The sequence below is a fragment of the Myripristis murdjan genome, chromosome 11 (genome assembly GCF_902150065.1).
Source record: "Myripristis murdjan chromosome 11, fMyrMur1.1, whole genome shotgun sequence".
NCBI lineage: Eukaryota > Metazoa > Chordata > Actinopteri > Holocentriformes > Holocentridae > Myripristis > Myripristis murdjan.
The window spans coordinates 17,034,699-17,056,679 of NC_043990.1; the positions used below are offsets into that span (position 1 = coordinate 17,034,699).

At 43.1% G+C, this 21,981-nt stretch overlaps 1 protein-coding gene across 2 annotated transcripts in view; it reads left to right on the forward strand.

The window, feature by feature from the left end:
- znf704 (zinc finger protein 704) overlaps positions 1–21,981 on the forward strand; it is a 54,731-nt gene that overhangs the window by 22,781 nt on the left and 9,969 nt on the right. For both annotated transcript variants that reach the window (XM_030064168.1, XM_030064169.1), the window contains exon 3: positions 21,820–21,923. In XM_030064168.1, coding sequence (XP_029920028.1) covers positions 21,820–21,923 — 104 coding nt within the window. The remainder of the gene's footprint in view (positions 1–21,819; positions 21,924–21,981) is intronic.

Sequence of the window (21,981 nt, forward strand, 5' to 3'; positions counted from 1 at the left end):
CTTTGTTTGACAGCCTGGCAAAGCAAACCAGCACAGAAGAGATCTGCCATTTGCTAGACCTTTTCCAGATTACTTTTTTAAAGGCTCGCATCACAGCAGCACTAAGATTTGGGAAGGTGGGTTGTTTTTGGTGGCTTCATTGGGAGAGCACAGGGTTTGTAATTCTGTCGAGTCCCATTTCTTGCACCAGCGCTGAAGATGAGTCAGGCTGGGTGGCCAGTGCCATGTTATATTGGATTACATGTTAACCCTTTTCTGGGTTGGGTGTGTTTCCACGTCATGGAAGGCACTGGATCCTTCACTGAAATGAAACAAAGGGAGAGCAGACAACCTCCTCTTCTTCCTCCCTCTCTCCCTTGCTCTCTCTCCCCCTTTGTCTCCCTTCCACTATCCCTCTCTCTCACATGCTCTCTCACTCTTCATTCATCTCTTTCTCTCTCCACCTTGTTTTCGCCATCCCTCTCTCATCTTCCCCCACTCTCTCCCAGAGGGCTTGCTGAGCCCTCCTCTGTCGCCCTCCACTTTCCTTCCTTTCCCTCTCTCTCTCTCTCTCTTTCTCTCTCTCTCTCTCTCTCCTTCCTGCTTGTACCTCCCCTCTCCTGCTCTGCTCTATCTCGCTCTCTCCATCTCTGTTTTCCCGCTCATTTCCCCCCTCGTTCCTCCCACTGCTCCCTTACTCCAGCCCTCCCTCTCTTCCTTTGTCTGCTCTCGCTCTGCCTGTCGTGTGTGTGCAAGTGTGTTTTTCTTCTGACTGACGGAAAGAGATGTTAGCCCACTGCTGATCAGGTGTGGATAGCAAGTGTTGCTAACTTACACCTGCATAAAGTCAGTAGGGGGAACCACTGTTCGGCTAATACAGTATACCCAGAATATTTGACATAGTAACCTGAATGTCTGAGTAGTCCGCATCCCAGAATTGTCCTGAATTTTGGTAACAGTGTGAACTTAAAATATGAAACGTGCATACACATGTCTTCAGATGCTCCATGTGGCATCTGAATGCATCCTGTGGCATCTACGCAAATGCAAAGTGGTATGGTTGTACACATTAAGGAGATTCTGTATGTGAATTGTTGCATTTTGAGGTTATTCAACTGTTGTTTGTATGGAGTTTTGTACATTTTGTTGTATAATTTTGCCGAGTGGTAAGACTTAAAACTATAAAATATAGCTATTAATACAATTGTCAGTGTTATTTTGCATATAAACCGAATGTCTTAGCTGGAAATGAGTGATACTGTTTTAAAAGTAGGAAATTGTAAAGCTTGGACTTTTGGTGCACAGATACAGTGAAGCTGGGCTATCATTCATCTGTTTAGAGATCTAGTCTTAGTGCACCTAACTAGGCATGCTAACATAATTGCAGTAATAATAACATTAAAAAAGCATCCTGATCATCGCTGCCATTTAACCAAGCTCATTGACTTGAAACCTATTATTCACAGAAATGGCCTGGAGGAGTACCTGCAGGAGAGCAGGCTGGGAGAATGGGCATGTGCACACACACACATGCATACACACACCATGAAATGCATGCCTCTGTGTACACAAACACACAGCATGCTGTAGACTGCGCTACACATAACCTACCCATGAAACACACCCACACATGCACACTTCTAATTATATATGCAAATATGCCAATCATTTGCAGTTAACCCATCATGAAGGGTTAATGATTGTCACACAATCACACATTTACACGTGATTACAATATCGCCAGCAGACAGCAAATCACAGAAAATGCTCCAGATATCCTCCACCCACTTCAGATTTTCAGCCTAAATTTGTTTTTGTTTATTTTTTTGAAGGCAGACAGTGTTAAGTAAAGGCGTGCAGCATTGACCCAAATGGTTAGCGACAATTGGCACGTTAGCTGGCTGAATCTGTCCATCAATTCATCGCTTTGCCTGCGGCTCCTCAGAGAGTTAGTGCTGAAGACGTGAGCGGCATGCTGACGCACAGACAGGTGGTGGGAGTGAAACACAGAATCCAAGAGAAATTTACGTATCTTAAGGATCTAACTTTGTTTGGTTTCCTCTTTGCTTTTTTACATTTTTATTTCTGTAACCCTGAGAAAGACAGTCAGGTTTTTGCAAAATCCTTTTCATAGGTTGTGATAATCATTCACACCAGGGTTTAGTATTCTTTGAAAAATACTGGTATCTTACACAATAATGGGTAATCCATAATGTGCTGGTCATGTGGAACAAGTGTATTTGTTTGTGGGCCTAATTGATTGTTATGACACCTGCTGTTTTCCTCAGCATTCAGTGCATCTACCTCTTCTTTTGTGTTCTGTTTTTTTTTGTTTTTGTTTTTGTTTTTCCCAGAAGTCAAGAAGCTCATACAATATAACATGTGCTAGACAGGCAATCAATTTTCCCCTTTTCCAGCCTGCCAGCAGTGTTTTGGATTTTTTCAGAACTGTAAGTGTTTGTCCTGTATGGATATATCAGTATATGGAGCCACAAGGGATAATGGAGCAGAGGAGTCTTTGTGTCGACTTGTTGACGTGATTGAGGGTGGAAGAGGGGAGGGAAGTGCTCTCTCTCTCTCTCTCTCTCTCTCTCTCCCTCTCTCTGTTTCCCCCATCCTTCCTATTCCTGCTGTCTTTCCTTATTTCTCTCTCCCCTTCTCTCTCCCTTTTTTTGTTATGGGTCTCTCGTCACGCTTGATGTGTCACATCCTCATACCACACAGCAGTAAATTAATCAGAGATGATGCTCGCCTGATGGAGACCTCCCCCAATACACACATGCCTCCTCTCTCTCTCTCTCTCTCTCTCTCTCTCTCTCTCCTTCTGTCTCTGTGTCACCTTTTGTCTCAAAAGCCATCTCCACCGCCAGACACAGAGCTCGCATAAACGTCAGTGAAATGGGATTGCGACCATAAAATTGCTACTCTGACTCCCTGAGCTCAGAAAATCTAGCCTGTGAATGAAAGTGAATGAGCTATTCAGTCGTTTTCCCTCTCAACAACAGCTACCGCCCGGGTGCCACTGAGCAAGGCACATGACCCCCAACTTACCAAGTGGGACTGCTCAGTAGCCCGCATTTTAAGACTGGACAGCTCCCAGGAGGGAATATATTTAACTCTAAATCTGAAGTAGGGCATGCTGAGAAAACATGCACACTCAGTAAACCTTTCCTGTGTAAATAAAAGTTTAAAAACTGCACAGACAGTGAATAAACTCAGACGGACGCACAAGTAAACAGAGAGAGAGATAGAGTGCGGAACGGAGAGGGAGAGGGCGAGCCAGTTGCAAGGGAGGGGGAGGGGTGTAAGTGAAAGGCCTTTAGGTAAATGTTGGAGTGGCAGGCAGATCCTTTGTCCTGCCCGGAGGCTGTGTGAGACGATTGGGCCGGCTGATAGGCCTTTTATAATGCTCTCCATCAGCTCAATCTCAGGGGCTTTTATGTGCACCTCCAGCGAACACACACTTGCATACGCACGCGCACACACACACACACACACACACACACACACACACACACACACGCGCATGCTCACATGCACACTGACACACAGAGCTCCCCGCCTTCGAGGTGTAATTGGGAAAGAGGCCCCTTCCGCCAGTCTTCACGGTGTGTATTGCTCTCCTGGGAACTGGGTTAGCGGGTGGAGGTGTGCGTGTGTGTGTGTGTGTGTGTGTCTGTCCTTGTTGTGGTTACAGGCAAGGTGTTTATAATCAAGCTCAGTGGTGATAAAAGGGTGTTTGTGTGTGTGGTTATGAGTGTGTGTGGTTTATGGCACTTATTGGCAGGTGCCGTAAAGCATGCACGCGCATGTGTGTGTGTGTGTTGGGGTTGCAGGGGGCAGGTGGAAAGAAAGGGGTGCTCGGACCAACTCGTGCTGCTCTCACGACCCCCATTATCACCGCCGTGCTGGCCACTAAACACCGTGACAGACAGACAGACACACACTTGCACACACACATTCGACGGGGTCAGAGTGGCTTGAAGAGAGGAATCCCTCAACCCTGGGAGAATGCGAGGAGGAGACGAGGAAAGGGAAAGATTAAGAGAAAGGTGGACACAACAGAGTAGCTTTAATTAGGCCCAGTAATTAAGTCCTGCATAAGAGCAGGTCCCCCTAAGTCACACCTCGATATCATTTTATGAACTGGAATTCCCTTCGAAAATGCAAATATCATCCTCTCTCCGCAAACATCATCCTCTAAAAACATGAGACAAATGAACACAATACAAGTCAAGATACAAGTGTGAATGGGTTTTCCAGAGAATGCCAAAAATAATTGCTGTGTCTAGTGGAAACCCATCAGATACATTACACTTTGTTCCTAAGGTTAGAATGGATAAACATGTTGAAAATATTTCAAATGATACTACCGGTAACGCTTAATGGTTTAGCTTTATGCCTCAAAGCAGTCTCTCGTTGTGTCACTTACTCTAGGGGGACTTTTTTGAATTTCAAGATTGCGCTCTTTTTTTTTTTTTTTTGCTATACGTGTGTATGCTCACGCAGCGTCTGTAGTCAACACGATAACTGAGACAGACAGAAGTAGAGAGAGACCGAGTCCCAGCCAGCATCCTCTGTTGTTTTCCTCTCCAGCCACACACATCAATCTCTACCTGTCTGCTTTTATTCACTGTACTCCTGACATGGAGCTCAGATGCCTCATTTCTCCAGCCACCGCCTTTTGTTTACAACTGATGCCGCGTTGCATGGATGGACAGTGCCGGGCAATGATGAGGGATGGAAGATGGAGACAGATGAGGCAGGTAGAGCAAGATATGAAGAAAGGAAAAACTAAAGAGGATGGGAGGTTGGGGGTGCAGAGACAGAGAGGGAATATTTACCAACCAGCTGCTGTAAAGGTCGTTATGACTCTCTTAGCCGCTGCCTTTGTTCACATCAGCAGGCAAGCCCCTTCCCCTCTCTCTCTCTCTCTCTCTCTCTCTCTCTCTCTCTCTCTCTCTCTCTCTCTTTCTCTGTCTCTCTCTCTCTCACTCACTCACACACACACACACACAGGTTAACACACACTCACTGGCTTGTGTTTACGCATCCATACATACAGGTTCTTGCACGCACATACCCGCTCACATGGACATGGACACACACACACACACACACACACACACACTCACTCACTCACACAAGGCCAAATGAGTAGCTTCCAGCAGTAAGATACGGTGTATTCCCCATGCTCATTAGGGCATACAGCATCAATTCAGGGAAGGCCCATCACTCTCTCTCTCTCTCTCTCTCTCTCTCTCTGTCTCGCTCTCTTTCGCTCTCTCTCGCTCTGTGTGTGTGTGTGTGTGTGTGTGTAATCCTGGGTTATCCCTGTTCCTAACTCCCTCCCCTCACACTCTTTCCCATTTTTATTCCATGTCTCTCATTATGTCTTGCATTTTTTTTTTTCTGTCTTCATCATTTGGCTCATTACACTGTTTGTTGCCTTTGTGTCTTGTAGGGACGTGACAGTTTATTATGGGTGTAACCCCTTGGTTCTGAAACCAAGACCGAAACCGCAACACAAACGTCCATGGTCTGGAGTCGCGGTTCTGTCTTCCGTGCTTCGGGCCCCAATATGGAAGATTATTAATCTGCTGTATCGAATAATAACTGTGACACAAACCAGTGATTTGACGGTGCCACATGAAAACTGTAGTAATGTTAGTGAGATGGAGGAGAGGAGGCTGGCTCATCTAGAACACTGCAGAAAGTGTGTAAACTTTAGGGCCAATAGTGACTACAACCAGTGTTTTCTACCACCGGCTGCTGACCATATCGAGGCATCTCCTCTCCTGCTGTTTCTGTTCGTAATCACTGCCTGTCCCCTTCACTGACTGAGGCGCAAGACCCGTTAAAAATATAGTGATTCTGAAATGTCCCAGAGGTACCGACAATTTCCCCAGGGAGGTGAGCCAAACATGTTGCGCTTTTTAACGAGAATAAGCAGTAGGCACTGACTGTCACAGATGACACACAAAGCGACCTCTCATACGGATTTCCCGAATCGGCCCACAAGCCCCGAGTCAGCACAAACAGGATGGCGACCATAACTGGATCCAAGCGGGAACAGAGACCCAGGTCTCACTGAGCCGCTGTCAACTCTTTGTTTTCAATTAAAGGTTGCACTGAATTACATTATGGTGCATTCAAACTCTTGTAAGTAAAAATTAGTACTGGGTGAAGATACATTATTATGTTGTCATAATATGTTCAAATGTGGTCTTGTAAAATTTACTTTCTGCTGAGAAACTTGAATATATACAGCAGTCTGAAGGAGGAAAGTGTTAGTGTTCTCACAGCAATATAAAATAGATATTAGAGAGGAACTTAAGACCTGTTTAACTTCCTAATACTAATTCTACATAATACATGAGTGAAATATGGCACCTGGTGCATTTATTTAGTATTTCAGCTGTTTCCATTTTATCTGAGATTATTGTCACCGAGGTTACGCGCTCTTGTTATTTATTGGTGTTAGGGCTTTAGTGAGACAGGAGATGGTATGTTACACAAGGTGAAGCAGTGATGCAGGTACTTTACACAGTTTCCACATGCTTCACATTCCTTTTGTTTGTTTATTTTATAAATGATAGGCGAGGTCTTTGGCCTCTCGTCCCTTTCATTTACATGGGATCACAGACCAGCCAGGCTGGTAAACTCCTGGTGAACTCTTTTACTGGTTGGTAAACTGTGTACAGTTTACAGATAACACTTGAACTGGATTTGTTGCTACTAAAATTCAGACAGCGCTCAAACAGTTGCCACTTGCTGCTGTTTGGAGCTGCTCGTGTGTAAGGATTTTTAGTGCAGCTTTAAGTTGAAAGAAGAGACAAGAATATGTTCGTTCTAGATATCTTTGTGACAAGTATTTTCAAAACTGTGTGTGAAGGTGCTCCTGGATTTCAGTAACACGCTTAGTTTGAGGGGAGGCTCTTACTCAAAAACATCACTGACAGTGGCAATTAACTGTGCAGATTATTATATCAGTTATTGTGGAATAATATTTTATTAAAAAAAAAAAAATAGAACATATAAGACACAACAGCAACAAAAAAGGCCCAAAAGGATATGAATGAATGAATGATGATATTGCACATATAATCTTGTTTAGGACGCTGGTTTGGGAGAACAAGGCATACAGGGTTGGAAATATGCTTCTCTAAACATTTTTGCCTATTTGTGATTCAGTTGACTAAATATGTAATTTAGCTGATTTGTCAGAGAAAAAAAATTTATTTTTATAATGCCAGGTTTGTGGATGTAGCGAATGCCAGACCTTGTTTGAGCTGTTTTGTTGTTGTTGTTGTTGTTGTTGTTGTTGTTGTTGTTGTTGTTAGGTTGGTTATGGATGAGTCATTCACTAACCTCTAGTGACAGGCAGGCCAACTCCCATAGTTCACCTAAATCTGCTCACATTAGCAGCTCAACCGTCTGAAATCACCTGACATGGTGGTAATTTTAACAAAGCTCAAACCTGCATCTACATGAGCCCGCCTGCCTAATGTTACATAACGCCTTGAGGGATAAAGTATGAGGGAAAATGAGCTAATTTAGCAAAGAATATTCTTCTGTGTGACTCCTCATTTTGTTATTTTAATCTTTTCAGCTCACGACCCTCCTGCATTTATTCATGAATCTGTTTTGCTGACTTCCTACTTGCTCAAAGGTGTGCATTACCCAGAGGACCGGTGGGTTGCTGTTGAATGTGTGTGTCATTATGTCCCTCCCTTACTCTCCCCGCCAACCCACTTTACTTCTTTTTGTCCGTCCATCCATCTATTAATGAGCTGTTCTTGTTTACCAGCCCTGAGTGTAATACCACCCGCCGTCCTGCTCACCTGCTACAATGAAAAGGGGGAGGGCCTGCAGCCGTGTGAGTGTGTGTGTGTGTGTGTCTGGCCCAGACGCTGCGATATAAGTGGGAACTCCAGCCTATAGTGCAAATCTAGGGCACAGGAGCAAAAAGTGTGTTTGTGTTTGTGTTGATGTGTGTGTGTGTGTGTGTGTGTGTGTGTGTGTGTGTACTCTAAGCCCAAAGGGTAAGATGTAAGTAGGAACCCCTACCTATAGTTCAAATCTAGGGCACAGCAGTGGTGTGTGTGTGTGTGTGTGTGTGTGTGGCAGTAAAGAGGCATGTTATGAGGTGAAGTGCAGGGTAGAAGGCGTCTGATCGTTTTCCCTCGTCTCTCTCGCCTAAGGGGTTAACTGTGTCTCTTTGAATGTGAAAGGAGGAGAAATCAGAACTCATATACATCAACTTGACACACACACACACATAAACATTCACTCACTGAAGTCATGGTTCTTCACCCTCCGGCTCCTCTCCTATATAAATACACACACACACACACACACACACACACACACACTAGCTAGAGACAACATTCCCGCATACGCTCCACCATCTCTGCATCCGAGCTGCTGCATCACTTCACGTGTCGCCACACACACTTTCAAGTTCAAAGGTTAGCCGTTTAACAAAGGGACACAAACAGAGCAGTCGAGTCTGAGGTAAGTGGTAAATACAGCGTCGCCTATGTAATGTGCAATTTAGTGGTGAAAATGTTGAATTTGGACCTGCAAAATAGATTTTGGTGAACAGTGTTGGATTTCAAAGCAAATACATTTAAAAATATACCAGTCTCTGTGGGGAGAACATTCTGCGTCCATCTTTTTTTCCCCTCCACATTAGAAAAGTGAAAGGAGAGTCAGTCACTGTTAAAGGGATAATTACTGCTTTTTTGAAGCTCATCTGATTTTTTTCATAACTGGCACCCGTCAGAAAGTTAAGTCTGGTTTAAACTTGACATGGTGACATTTCTTTTTATCTCAGTGACCAAACAAGTGCAAATTAAATAAACTGCACAATCACAGCATTGTATCTCATCATATGTTTCTCAGTGCACTTTAGCTAGTTAAGCTCGGTGTCTTATCTAAGAGGAAGTATGTGTTTTTCCTCTGTGTGTGTTTGTGTGTGTTTGTGTGTGTGTGTGTGTGTGTGTGTGAGAGAGAGAGAGAGAAAGAGAGGAGGAGAGAGATAAAAGGACTGCATGTGTGATCTGTCTCCTAGTACTGTATATGCACATGCGCACGTGTGTGTGTGTGTGTGTGTGTGTGTGTGTGTGTGTGCGTGCGTGCGTGCGTGCGTGTTTGCGTGATTGTGTATGTGTGTGACAGAGGGAGAGCATGATTGTGTGCATGTGTGATTTCCAAGCACTGTGTGCGTGTGTGCGTGCATGTGTGCCTGAGTGTGTGTGTGTGTGTGGTCTCATCTCAGTCTCCCAGTTGTGAGGAGCATGGATGGATAACTAGGCTAAAGAGCAGCACATGGGAGGGAGGCCGTGTTCCTGCTAGTGCTTTCTGTGATAGTGGAAATCTGCTTTACTCCAAGAGAGACACTGAGACACAGAGAGAGACGGAGACGGAAGAACACACACACACACACACACACACTCACACTTTGTGGCTTTAATCAAATTGAACTGAGAGAAAACTGTATTTCAGAGAGGCACATACAGCTGGAAGGCTCAGTGTGTGTGTGTGTGTGTGTGTGTGTTAAACATGTATCCTCTTACAGCATATATTCCATCCACTGCTGGTGTATTAGAGACAAAAAGGAACAAAGGGAGACGAAAAGTTGGACAGATAGAAACATATAGAGCAGGGGTCATTAACTACGTCTGTCCCAGGGCCAGAACATATTTTTTTCCTTCTCACATTTTATGAATTCATTAATATTTTTCAAGGCCGGTTGGGAAGCGTTGGTGGGCCGGATGTGTCCCGCGGGCCACCGTTTGACAGTCACTGAAATAGAGTCTCTCTTGATCTGCACACAGTGTGGCCTTGCTACTGTACAGTTGTAACTGGTTGTCTGTCTTCAGACAAATAAGGAATTTAACAAGGGCATTACACTGGTTCAAAGCACACACACACACACACACACACACACACATAAACACACAGGGTCCGTGGCTTTGTGCCCAGCTAGTGTGCGCCATGCCCTGTTTTGCTCTTACCAGAGGGAGCCCACTAAAAAGGGGGGTGTGTGTCTGTGAGTTCAGTGTGCTGTTAAAAAAAAAAAAAAAAAAAAAGGGAAGTAGCAAGCAGTGTGCGTATCTGCCTGTGTGCACGTACTGTAGCTTACTCATGCGTACAAATGTGTCTGTGTACAGCTCTGAGCGTTGGTGTGTGTGTGTGTGTGTGTGTGTGTGCATTTCAGTGTGGGAGGAAGAACTAGAGAGAGAGAGAGTAAACAAAAACATCCTAATGCTCAATCAGCTAATTAACTGCTAGCAAATGCAGCTGATTAGACACAGTAAAGCCCTCAGAAATAATATTGTTTGGTCTAAACGACTTGATCATCTGTGCCGAACCATACATGACGAGCTTTAAACACTCTTGCTCTATACAGTGCATGATGGTGTTTACAGGTTTTTATTTAGCTTTCAAAGAGGCTTATGTTGGGGGTGTATGGGTGTGTCGCTCAAGAAACACAGACTGATCCCAGGATGAGATGACCATTTGAACTGTTTAATTTAAAGGAAAAACCTGTTAGGTATTCCCCATTCTTCTTAAGGCTGTCAGAAAACACGTCCACTTGAGAGTCTATTAGGCGAAATCTATCAGTGAGTTGCATTTTTTATCTGAACAGAATAGTCTGTGTTCTTTGAATGTGATTGATAATCGTCGTGCACAGCAATTTCCATAACAGAGTTTTGTCTCCACCTTTGATCTTCTGATTTTGAATGCACTGGAAGTCAGCAACGTCTTATAATGATGTCTTCATTGCCGTCGCTAATGAAAGTGAATTTTAGCAGGCATATAGGACACAAATCTTCTGAGGATCCACTGATTCCGCTTCTTTCGTTTTAAAAGCAGAGAAGACAGACACCAAGAAGTCGGCTCCTGCGATTCTCTGGCTCTTCTCGTTAATGGCATTTTTTATGCTCCATTTTTAGATGGTATACACTGCTTGAGTCTGGTGTGATGTGCTGGTTGTGCAGCCCAAAGTTTTCACACAAACACCACCATCATGCTAATCAAAAGAAAAAACGCAACTATTAACATAACTTGGCTGTTTGATAGTATCTGTATGTTTTTTTCAGTTGTCTTTGTGAGTTGCCATTCATAACTCTTTTACACGAACCTAAAATCTCACTGCCATTTGAGACTCGAGCTTAATGGTTTACTGAAATTTTATTCCCGTATTCTGAACCCTGCACCAGTCCTGGGTAATTGTCAGTTCTGGCTCCAATCAGCAGAGCTCTAAATGGGTTACCTGTTCATTTGTGACCCATGTTGACGACTTAATATAGGACATGATCAGCATTTTAGGTAGATAATCCTAACCTCTGTAACGCCAACCGATGTAATAAATTCCTAATAACCCACCATCTTTTCAATTGATCTACGACTAATGTTCATTGTGTGGCTGTGATGAGAGATCGCAGGGACAGAAAACGCAGCATTTGAGCTGGAGGATGGTGACACCTGTTAACCTGGAGGTGAAATATGCTGCCTGGGACTTCTGCTAACAGTGTCAACCACTTTTTTTAAGTGGGCTGTCAACTAAGATTAAAAAAAAAAAAACCACATTAACCTGTGTGTTTGGCGTAAAAGTGGTACTTCTAGAAAACTAAAAATGTGCGAAATTACTGAGGGTTGAGGGTCATGGTTCTAATCAGCGTGCCAAAATATCACACATGAAAACAAAATTTTCAAATCTTCATTTACTTTACTCTGTGTTCCAAATGATCATGCAAGTGAAGCATCAGAAGGAGTTCAGTGAAATAAACATTTAGTTTTTAGTTTTTCAGTGAGTTTCTGATTGTTTATTTTCTCCCATCTTCCTATCTTGGTATCAGTCTCAGACAGATTTGTTAATTAGTTTGCCAGGTGATCTTAATTAAAGGGAGACCTGCTTAAAGAGGTTGTTCCACATTATTAAGCAAGTCACAGTTCTCATGTGATATGGGGAGGAAGAAAGATCTCTCTGAAGGTGAAAAGCATGAAATAGTGCAATGTCTTGGAAGAGGCATGACAACAATTGACATTTCTGAAAAACTGAAAAGAGATCATCCAACTGTGCGTGACTCAGAGCGCAAAGAAATCTGGTCAGATAAAGGTTTATTAAGGAAAGCTTTTGTCTGGCAAAACAGGAGTATTAAAGGGCAGCTATGAAACAGCCATTGTTGAGCAGCAAACAAATATTTGAAGCTGCTTCTTTCCCTGGAGTCCCAAGAACCTGCAGGATCCTCCGGAGCCTTGCAGCTGTGCGTACAGCTGACTTTCGGCCACTCCTGACCGATGCTCACAAAGAGAAATGTCTTCAGTGGGCGAAGAAATACATGAAGACTAATTTTCAAACAGTTTTTTTCACTGATGAATGTCGTGCTACACTGGATGGTCCAGATGGATGGAGTTCTGGTTGGTTGGTGAATGGCAACCCTGTTCCAGCAAGACTTCGACGTCAGCAAAGAGGTGGCGGAGTGATGTTTTGGGCTGAAATATTTGGAGGTGAGATGGTTGGTCCCTTTTGGGTCCCTTAGGGTGTCAAAATGACCTCTGCAAAATACGTACAATTTCTACCTGACCATTTCCTGCCGTGCTATAAAAAGAAGAATTGTGCTCATATATTAGGCTAATAGATAACCTGATCTGTAAATATGTTCTTTTAATTGTATTTATTTTTTTGAAAAATGACCTTCTCAAAATATAACCTTCCCATAGTAATGTACACAGTGTATAACTGGCATGTTTGTTATGGGTGTTAAAGCCCCATTGTGAGTCACTCATGCCTGCTGTGTATGGTTTTCATGAAAAAAGTCACCCTCAACAAATAACTGATTTTGTTTCAATTATGTTTGACAATTCATCCCAGGCTTTTGAATGTGGTCGAGTTTCTCTGAAAACAAGAAACAAGTCCAATAAGGTTCAGAGAATTCATAAAGTCATTATCAAATTGATTCTCCGTGGAGCAAGCAGCTTTGTTTTTGGTTATGTCCTGCTCCTGGTTTCAATCCCAGAAGCATTGCTAGGACTTGGTGCAGTTTAAAATTGTTTCCAGTTTAGATGATTTTGATATTTATGTACCAAGAATTGTGTTTACTGTTGAAATGAAGACACTTTCACATGTTGAAGAAATGGCAGTGATTTTTTTTTTTTTTTATCATCCCAGGAGAAACACTGATCTGTTCTACAGTTCATTATGAAGCTTGGGTTACCGTGAATCAGATGGAGCTTTGGCACTGCTGGTCTAAGAGCAGAAGCAGAGCCTGTGTGACGGGATATGCCCGCGGCTCCTATTTCAAGGAGCTGGCTGCCAGGCCAGGGCATATGTTGTTATGGCTAGGGAGATGACTTGGCCCCTTGATTATAGGCCCATGTGTGTATGTGTGTGTGTATGTTACAGAACAGATGCTTGCATCCAGCAACATTCAAGGACCTCATGTGGAGTAATGACACCAGAGTCTGATAATCTTGTCATTTTACTGACACAATCAATTCAACACCAGTGCCGTCTTGACTATATGGAATTACACTTTGAAACAGATGCAACACCAAGAGCTAAAAGATAGACAGTTAGATAAAATGAAACAAAGTACTGACATAACATGAACAAGCAGTAGGCCTATTGGGTTTACAGTAATCTAAAATATAATGGAGAAATAGTTTATGCTCAGGAGTCTGATGGTATAAAGTTGAGGGTATACAATAACTTAAAGACCCCATGAAACAGACTCTTACTTTCTTGATTTTATGTAGTTCCTGATGAAACATAATGCACAAGTGTAAACCAGTAGGAAATCAGTTTGGGAGCAAAAGGCAATTTTATTTGAGGTGGATACGAGAGGATGTTTAAAGATTTGTGAAGTTTTTAATTGATTGAAATTTTTATTCACACCCACTAGTGAAGGATGATGTCACCATTTAAGATACTCTGTTTTACAGCAAGTAGAAGTCATGTAAGGTCATTTCACAGGGACTTTACGAATGACTATTGCAGTCAATAGTTAAGACATAACCTAAATTGTTCATATCCTTCTATGTGGGAAAAAAACTTCACATGTCTTATTGAGACTGGAGCTGTCCTCTGTAGCCACCTAAATGTCAAATATACCCTTCTGTATTGAAAAGTCCTAGACATGCAAATCACACACGCACCTTTCACATGTATGTCAGAGAGACTTGCCCAACAAGAGCAGCAATTGAAAACAACAAATAAGCTGCACCGGAAATTGAACTGGCAGCATGTTGGCATAATAAGCCCCTTTATCTGCTCATGTAGGATATCTCTCATTTGTTATGATAGAAGCTCTATTTTGGGGATCACACTGTTCAACAAAGGACCATTATCTGTAACATCTCTGGAGCCTGCATGATGCATACAACCATGCCAAAGAAAATTCCTGTGCCGGCGTGTGTGTGTGGGTGATTTCGCATGCGTCTGTCAATCAAAAGCTGTGCCCTTCATGCGTGTTAGTCCCATGTCATATGCAGATTTCCTTTGTGTTTTTTCCGGGCACATGTGCACGTGTGTGTGTGTGCGTTTACGCGTGCATGTGTGCGCTATCAGATAAGCGCAGGGTAGAGAGGGAACACTCTGATTTATAGGAGCTTATTGAGGAGGAAATAGGCGTCATAGTCCAGTAGCTGTAATAAACGAATAGACCACCCTACACCACTCGGTATCAAAGAGACAGGCCAACCCAAACAGGCATGCACGCACAAACACACACTCTCTCTCACTCTCGCTCACTTGCTTTTTTCCCAGTTCAAATCACAGCAACAACAGTCTCAGAAGCACAAAGTGTGGGAGGGAGAGAGAGATGGAGAGGGAGAGCAAGGCAGATAGTGAGTATGTAAGCCCAGGAGGGGTGAAGGGAGGAGAAGGAGAGAGAGGAAGGGGTGTAGACAGAGGAGTGTAGGAGTCAGACGCGTGCTAGGCAGGGCTGGACTGTGTTTAGGGGGAATTCCTGCAGCCCACCACACCATTCACCCAGCTTCATTACATTTGACTGATGGTCTTTGGGTGAAATAGAAACTAAAGCTGCCAGGGTGTGTATGTGTGTGTGTCTGTATTGGTGTGCCTGAAGACTGACCTCAGTCCAGTGCGTTGGAAAGAGTTAGGAAAAGGGCTACAAGGTTGTTTAAAAGATAACAGATTTGGAAGGATGAAGTAGCTACATGTCAAACATCTGCTGTGTTACATCTTAACCTGTCAAGAATGTGACCTCGGATCATTGTGTTGATTCTGGAAAGCATCTGCAGTTTCCCTCATTAGCTTTTCGGTGGAACAATGTTTAGCTGTCTGGCTTTGGCCAATTGTTGTTCTATGATAAGTAGTTACAAAAAAAATGACTGCTTCAGATGAGAGATTTGTACAGAATCTCCATTCACAAATCCTCCAGCTGCTCTGAGATACGATCCTGCTGCGGCTCCCTATCCCTCTCCTCTTGGGTTTGGTACGAAACAGATTTTGGGGGCAGAAACCTCAAGTTTGAAGAGAAGGACTTGTGTCCTCAGAGTTGCTTATTTCATTCCCTGAAGGGAAGGAGTTGTATTTTGCCCATGAGATAAACTCATTACTTTTATATCCTGGAAAACAGTGTATCTGTAAATGGTGACCTCGTGAACAAAAATTAAGCCAATAAAGTCGTGACAAATTTTTGATCAATCCAATACTCCCAACCCATCCCATTCAATAAGACATGGAAATTCAACATTTTGGTCATGAAAAGTCATAGAAAAGTCAAGGATTTGTGCATTCGACACAGAGCGGGGGTTCTGTGCAGGTCAAAGGGCAAACTCAAACACAATGCTGCATTCACCGTCAGCTGCAGGTCCTCCCAGGGAAATAGAGCTTGAAAAGAAAGAGGAGCTACATAGTAAAGTTTTCTAATGTAATGTTGGTGCCCATATGTACTATTTTATGTCCTGAAAAGCTTGCAAACTAAATTAGAAAACTTGGTCAAAAAAAAGAGGAGGAAAAAATGACCCCCACATATGAAGGCTCCCAATCTACCTGTCAAAGTAAGACGGCCACAGTAACTTGAACCTTTGTTATTGTCTCCCTCCCTGCACAGTGATTTAATAGAAACTGGACACAGCCTGCTCCTAGAGCAGTAACGCTGCCTTGCATGTGCACACGCATAGACACACACAACACACTCACAACCACACACACACACACACACACACACACACACACACACAACCACACACACAACCACACACACACACACACAGCCCTCTGTTTCACTTTGCTTGTTCCCAGTCACTTTTTGGTTTGTCAAGTTTATTTACCCAGTCAGGAAAAGTTGTCGCATCTGTCTTGGGAAGCACAACAGATGTCAGCATACTCTACACGCACACACCACACCACACATACCCCACAAACACACACACAAACCAGCCCCTTGGCCGCCCGCCACTTCTCCCATTAAACTCATGGGAACCCCTGATGAGGGAGTTGTTGTTGTTGTACTTGTGTTTCCACACTCGGAGGAAGGATTCCTGCCTCACCCCGATTATAGCTGTAACTCTTGTAGTCATTTCTGTGGAGTTCGGCATGTGTCCCTGGTTTTCTCAATATGTGAGCACCTATCCTGTTTCACCCATTAGGGATGGTAGGTTGGGTTAAAAAAGTAGGGAGGATTAGGGGATAGGAGGAGGAGGTGTGAGACCTAATAAGAGGGCCTTCTTATAAATTTATTAATATATGGGGCATCAGCTGCATGTAGCAATAACTGGCAAGGACAGATTTTGAAGTAAAGGGCACATGATGCGACATTATAACTGACCCGGCACTTAAAAAATTATACTTAAAAGGCATGTGGTAAAGGCAATCCATATTTGCATATAACAGTGGAAAGCTTAGTACAATTATGGGTCAGGACTAGGCTGTAATCTGGAGCAGTGAGTCATGGTCTAAAAAGTGGCTTTATGAAACATCTCCACTTGTTTTCCTTGGTTTTGATGATACCTTTTGTAAGACATGGTCATTGCTTTAGTGTTTTGCACTCAGTGTAGGTGCTAACCCTGAGCTCTAATAAAAGCTACATTAAAATACATCACTTACAGGATTTTTCTAGAGAAAAGGCCTCCCCCCTGCCCACATACAAATATCCAGGCTTTCATGAACTGGCTGCAGGTTGAATCATGATTGGCCAGAGAAAATCAAAAAGGACCTTTATAAATGGCTGTAGATTATTATTTCAATTTCAAAACATGATGATGCCCATACAACCTGGACTGAAGCTAAAAAAGTCCAGAATTATGGAAAACTGGTGGAGAAATGAGGGATGGACGCCGTTTCTTTACTTACAAACAGTAGTAATGTGAAGTTTAATCTGCTGTCTTGGATGTTTAATTTAAACCTTTGACTAACACTAAACTCTGGATATCAGATTATTAAAGAAAGAAAAAGAAAGGTTACAATAAATCCAGGACTGTTTCAAGCCATGACGCAGGAAGTGAATGAGAATTTTTCCAGTTTAAATAAACATTTTAGTCTATAATTAGGCTTAATCCCTGTTTGCGAAACCGAACCTTAACGTCATGTGTAAATCAGATGTGACTCATTCATATCTTGATACAATACATATGCTAATACAACAGTTCAGTGAGCTTTTTTCTAAGTTGGATGTGAAAAACCACAATGGACATTTCTGTAAATAGGATAATAATGTCTGACTTTGCTGAATGCCTGTGCTGCGGGTTCAAGGACCACAAGTGGCTTGGATAATGAGAACATTAACGGCATTAACAACATAAACAGCATCTGTTGTAAGTACAGCAACATGGCTGTTTGGCCCCGGAAGATTCATTCCATTTATGATTTGCCAGTAGCAGTAGTTAAAATCCCATGGCTTCATTTCAAGTAATCTCCATTAGTTAAATAAGCTCTTTGTTACTCTCACTCCAGTTTCTGTTTTGTTTGTTTTTATTTTTTTATAAGCCTATATGGCAGTGACAGTGTTCCTCTCAGCATGCCTCTGGGGTCAGAGGTGGAAAGATGTTTTATTGTGAATTAGCAGAGCGAGAACATTACAACAAGCACACACACACACACACACACACACACTCTCTCTCTCTCTCTCTCTCTCTCTCTCTCTCTCTCTCCCCAACATATGAAATTCATTTATCAGAATTCACTTACCAATCCATTAACGCCCTACTTAGCCTCTTGTGTCACATGTATCATGTACAGTTTAACATGTCACACACACACACACACACACGTGCGCGCGTACCTTCGGCCTGTGTTAATTACCTAGCCATAATAAGCACTTGGACTGAAACTAAGCTTGATAAGACCACTAATGACAAATGTGATTTGGGAAATTCCTCTTCTCTCTCTCTCTCTCTCTCTCTCTCTCTCTCTCTCTCTCTCTCTCTCTCTCTCTTCTTTTCCCTCTCATACATCACATCTTAATTATTACACCTCTAATGTGTTTTGCTCAGATTTCTCTTTCATATTTCAGGATAGACAAAGTACCCTGTAATTATTGTCTGTCACTGTTGCCATGGAGACAGTATCTCCAGTCACATGATGGCCTCCCAAGGTGACCAGGAAGTGGTTTTACGGTGAGGCGGGGTGGGGGGTTACGGGTAAAAGTGACAGTTGTGTGCACAGCTTCGTCACTTGATTTATGTGGAAGCCGTAATGACATCATATTCGGTGGAAAGGGTAATAAATTAGATTCTAGCTAATGGAGGTTGAGGAACTTTCTTTGTTTGCCTCTGCTTGCGCTTTCTGCCCCTCTCTTCTCTTCTCTTTTCCTTTCCTTTCCTTTCCTTTCCTTTCCTCTCCTCTCCTCCCCTCTCCTCTCCTCTCCTCTCCTCTCCTCTCCTCTCCTCTCCTCTCCTCTCCTACATGCTCCGCTCTGCTCTGGAATTCCCCTTCTCGTCAGTGCTAAATGTCAGTCTGTCCAACTGGCAAAATAGGAATAAGGCTGCACTATTTTCCAAAGCTTTTCTCTCTACACTCTTAATTAACTTTAGTGGGATGGGTTTAGCTAAATCCTTGGTTGCATTCATTACTAGGCATGGCGAGGGATAAAGTGTTTTCCCTGCCATTGTAAGACTTTTTGTGCCCAAACATGTCAAAATCAAAGCATTTTGCCTGTCAGTCTGTGGATGCACTGCCTCCAAGGCAGACCCTCATATGAATGCAACCAAGTCTAATATAAACTTACACTTTCCAAAAAGAAACCATTTTGGCCGTGGTCTAGTAGCTCTCCCTTCTCTAATGTTCCAGAAAACCACAGTCAGGTCAGCTCTGGCCTCAGATGTACCTCACTGACCAGAGGGAAGCTGAGACACGCATGCATGTGTACACATGCAAACAACACTTAAACTCTCTGTCTCTGTCTTTCTTTCCCTGACTCACTTACTCACACAGCCTCCCACACTCTACACACACACACACACACACACACACACACACACACACGCACACACACACACACACACACAGTGACACTGCACCTAAGCCCCCCACAAAAGCCAGGCAAAACCTTGCGATATGTGTGCCTAAACCTGCTTTTAGAAAATGTTTCATTAACTATTGAAAATGAAATACAGAACAAGTATTTGGCCATCCAAGTGAATACTTTTGGCAGTAATTACAGCTTGGAGTCTTCTTGGATACATCTGCATCTGCTTGGCACATCTGGATGTTGGCATTTTCTTCTACTCATCCTTGCAGACTTGCTCAAGTTCAGTCAAGTTGGCTGGCGAGCAGTGTGAACAGCTATTGTCAAGTCAGTCCACATATTTTCAGTGGTTTTCAACTTTAGCATTGTTGTTTTGAAGCTGTTTCAGTGTTGGTTTTTGTTGTACCATAAATCATTACCTCAATGTTTCTGTGGCGCGCTGAATCAGGTGCTCATAAAGCATCTGCATGTATTCGCCTTCGTTAATTGTTTCCTTTATTGTTCTAAGTCTCCTAGTTTCTGTTGCTGCCACCACCATGCCACAGGTGGCAGGGTGATGATGTTAGACAGGTGATGAACTGCACCCGCGTCTTGCCAGGGTTTTTCCTGCCACAGAATGAGGCAAAGGGGAGGTGGTCGCCTGTAATATTTCTATGATATTTTAACAGTAACTCAGTTACATCTTTTTTTCAGCAGGGGTAGGGGCTTCCCTCGGGCCAGTCTGCTGAGCTTTATAAAGTTTTGCACTGTTGTCCTTCTGACAAGATCCCCCCGTCACAGCCAAATTTAGTTCTTTCAGAGCGGCCGTTTATTTCTGAGTCACTGCCTTGACCAACAAATGCTTCCTTTATTTTGAGACAGTGAGAAAGCTGACATGTGATGATGAGTAGGGGAAACACATGAGAGAAAAGTTTCTGAGGGCATTCTATTCCAACCCAGCATAGGTGTGTATAGGCAGCACATGTCTTTTTAGAGAGTTTACCACTACACTCTCAAAGCATGGAAATAATGACCATGATTGCACCATGATCCCTTTTCATCTCCTTACATTGCTTGTAAGTGCACTGTGGTTACTTTGCATGTAGATTTTGAAGAATTCAGATCACAATGTGAGTCTGACCACTTTCTTATGTAGTTCTGAAGATTCAACACAAATTCAGCACAATCTGACGATTTTTTGTGCATCTAGATTGGCCTCTTAGTGCTTTCTACCATGATCTGATCAGAAAAGTTCCACTGAAACAAGTGTCTATGTGGCAAATGGGTTTTTAGCACAGATGCAAACATCAATAGACATGGATAAATGCCACAGTTATCTTTTCTAACTTGTACAGTCCTTTGCCCTTTCACCACTAAGTGGACCTTCATTTAATGTTCGTCAGAGTCTAGAAAAATAAAAGATTTGGTGGTAATTACAACAACTTGTTGCCTGTGTTTTATTCCAATTAAGATGCAGTATAACGTGCTGCAGTATTTGAAAACTTGGCGATGGCTTCTCAAGGCAGCAGGAGATTCGTCATTCTAATAGGCTTGACTTTGATCAGGTGGCGTCCTCACAGCATCAAAGACTTTTGCTCACTCAGACAAAGCACACACAAGCATGCACATACAGTAGCTTGTTACCGTAATAGTGAGCATGTACCATAGGTATACTGTCAGTCGTAAAGCCATCGACGTCTCTTTCATCACAGGGATTGGTCGTCTCTGAGGAATACATGGGAGAGGATTAAGATGCCTGTCTTGCAGTGTACGGCTGTTTTGCACCAATTAGATGAGACAAATAGGAATGTTGTTGGTGTTACCGCGTGTCATATGGATTGGTTAGAGTGGGTTCAGTAATAAGTTGATGTTGATAATATAAGCTTTATAGATCCATAGAACACAAGACTCACACCAGACTAGTTAAGCGTGGCTCTGATTTGTCTGGAAAATTGTTGAATCTGCACAGTTTAGATTCAGTATAGCGGCGTGATGAGCTGCTGATGCGGGCTGCATTACAGGAGTGGCCTAAGCTGAGAGAGGCAACTTTTGAACAGAGGGTCTGTGGTCTGTCTGGAAAAATCCACTTGGGGGTGGTGAACAACACACATTTGCCTCTCCTGCAACATGTAACATCATTGTGCCCATGAGCCAGGCACTTAATGTCCAACCTCTCCAGTGAAGCTGGAACACAGGTGAATGCAGTGTAACTGTCTCTCACCCTATGCCAGCTAGCCTGGTTAAATCTACATTTTTATTAAAGTGCACTGTGAGTTTCTCCTTGTTACAGTATGTCAGTTGATTTTCCTATGAAGAAGTTATTTTACGTTATTTTCAGTGTAGTGCAGTGTGTAACACTGTAAAAGGAGCAAAGCATAGCCAGTGACATTCTGTTCTTTTTCCACTGTCTCGTCAGACGGTCAGAGGAAGAAGTGGACATGGACAAGGTGACGGCTGCCATGGTGCTGACAAGTCTCTCCACCAGCCCACTGGTGAGGAGCCCACCCGTCAAAGTCAGTGGTGAGTTTCTGCACCTGTACACTCCTCACGTCATCGCAACAGATGATAAGTTGGGACA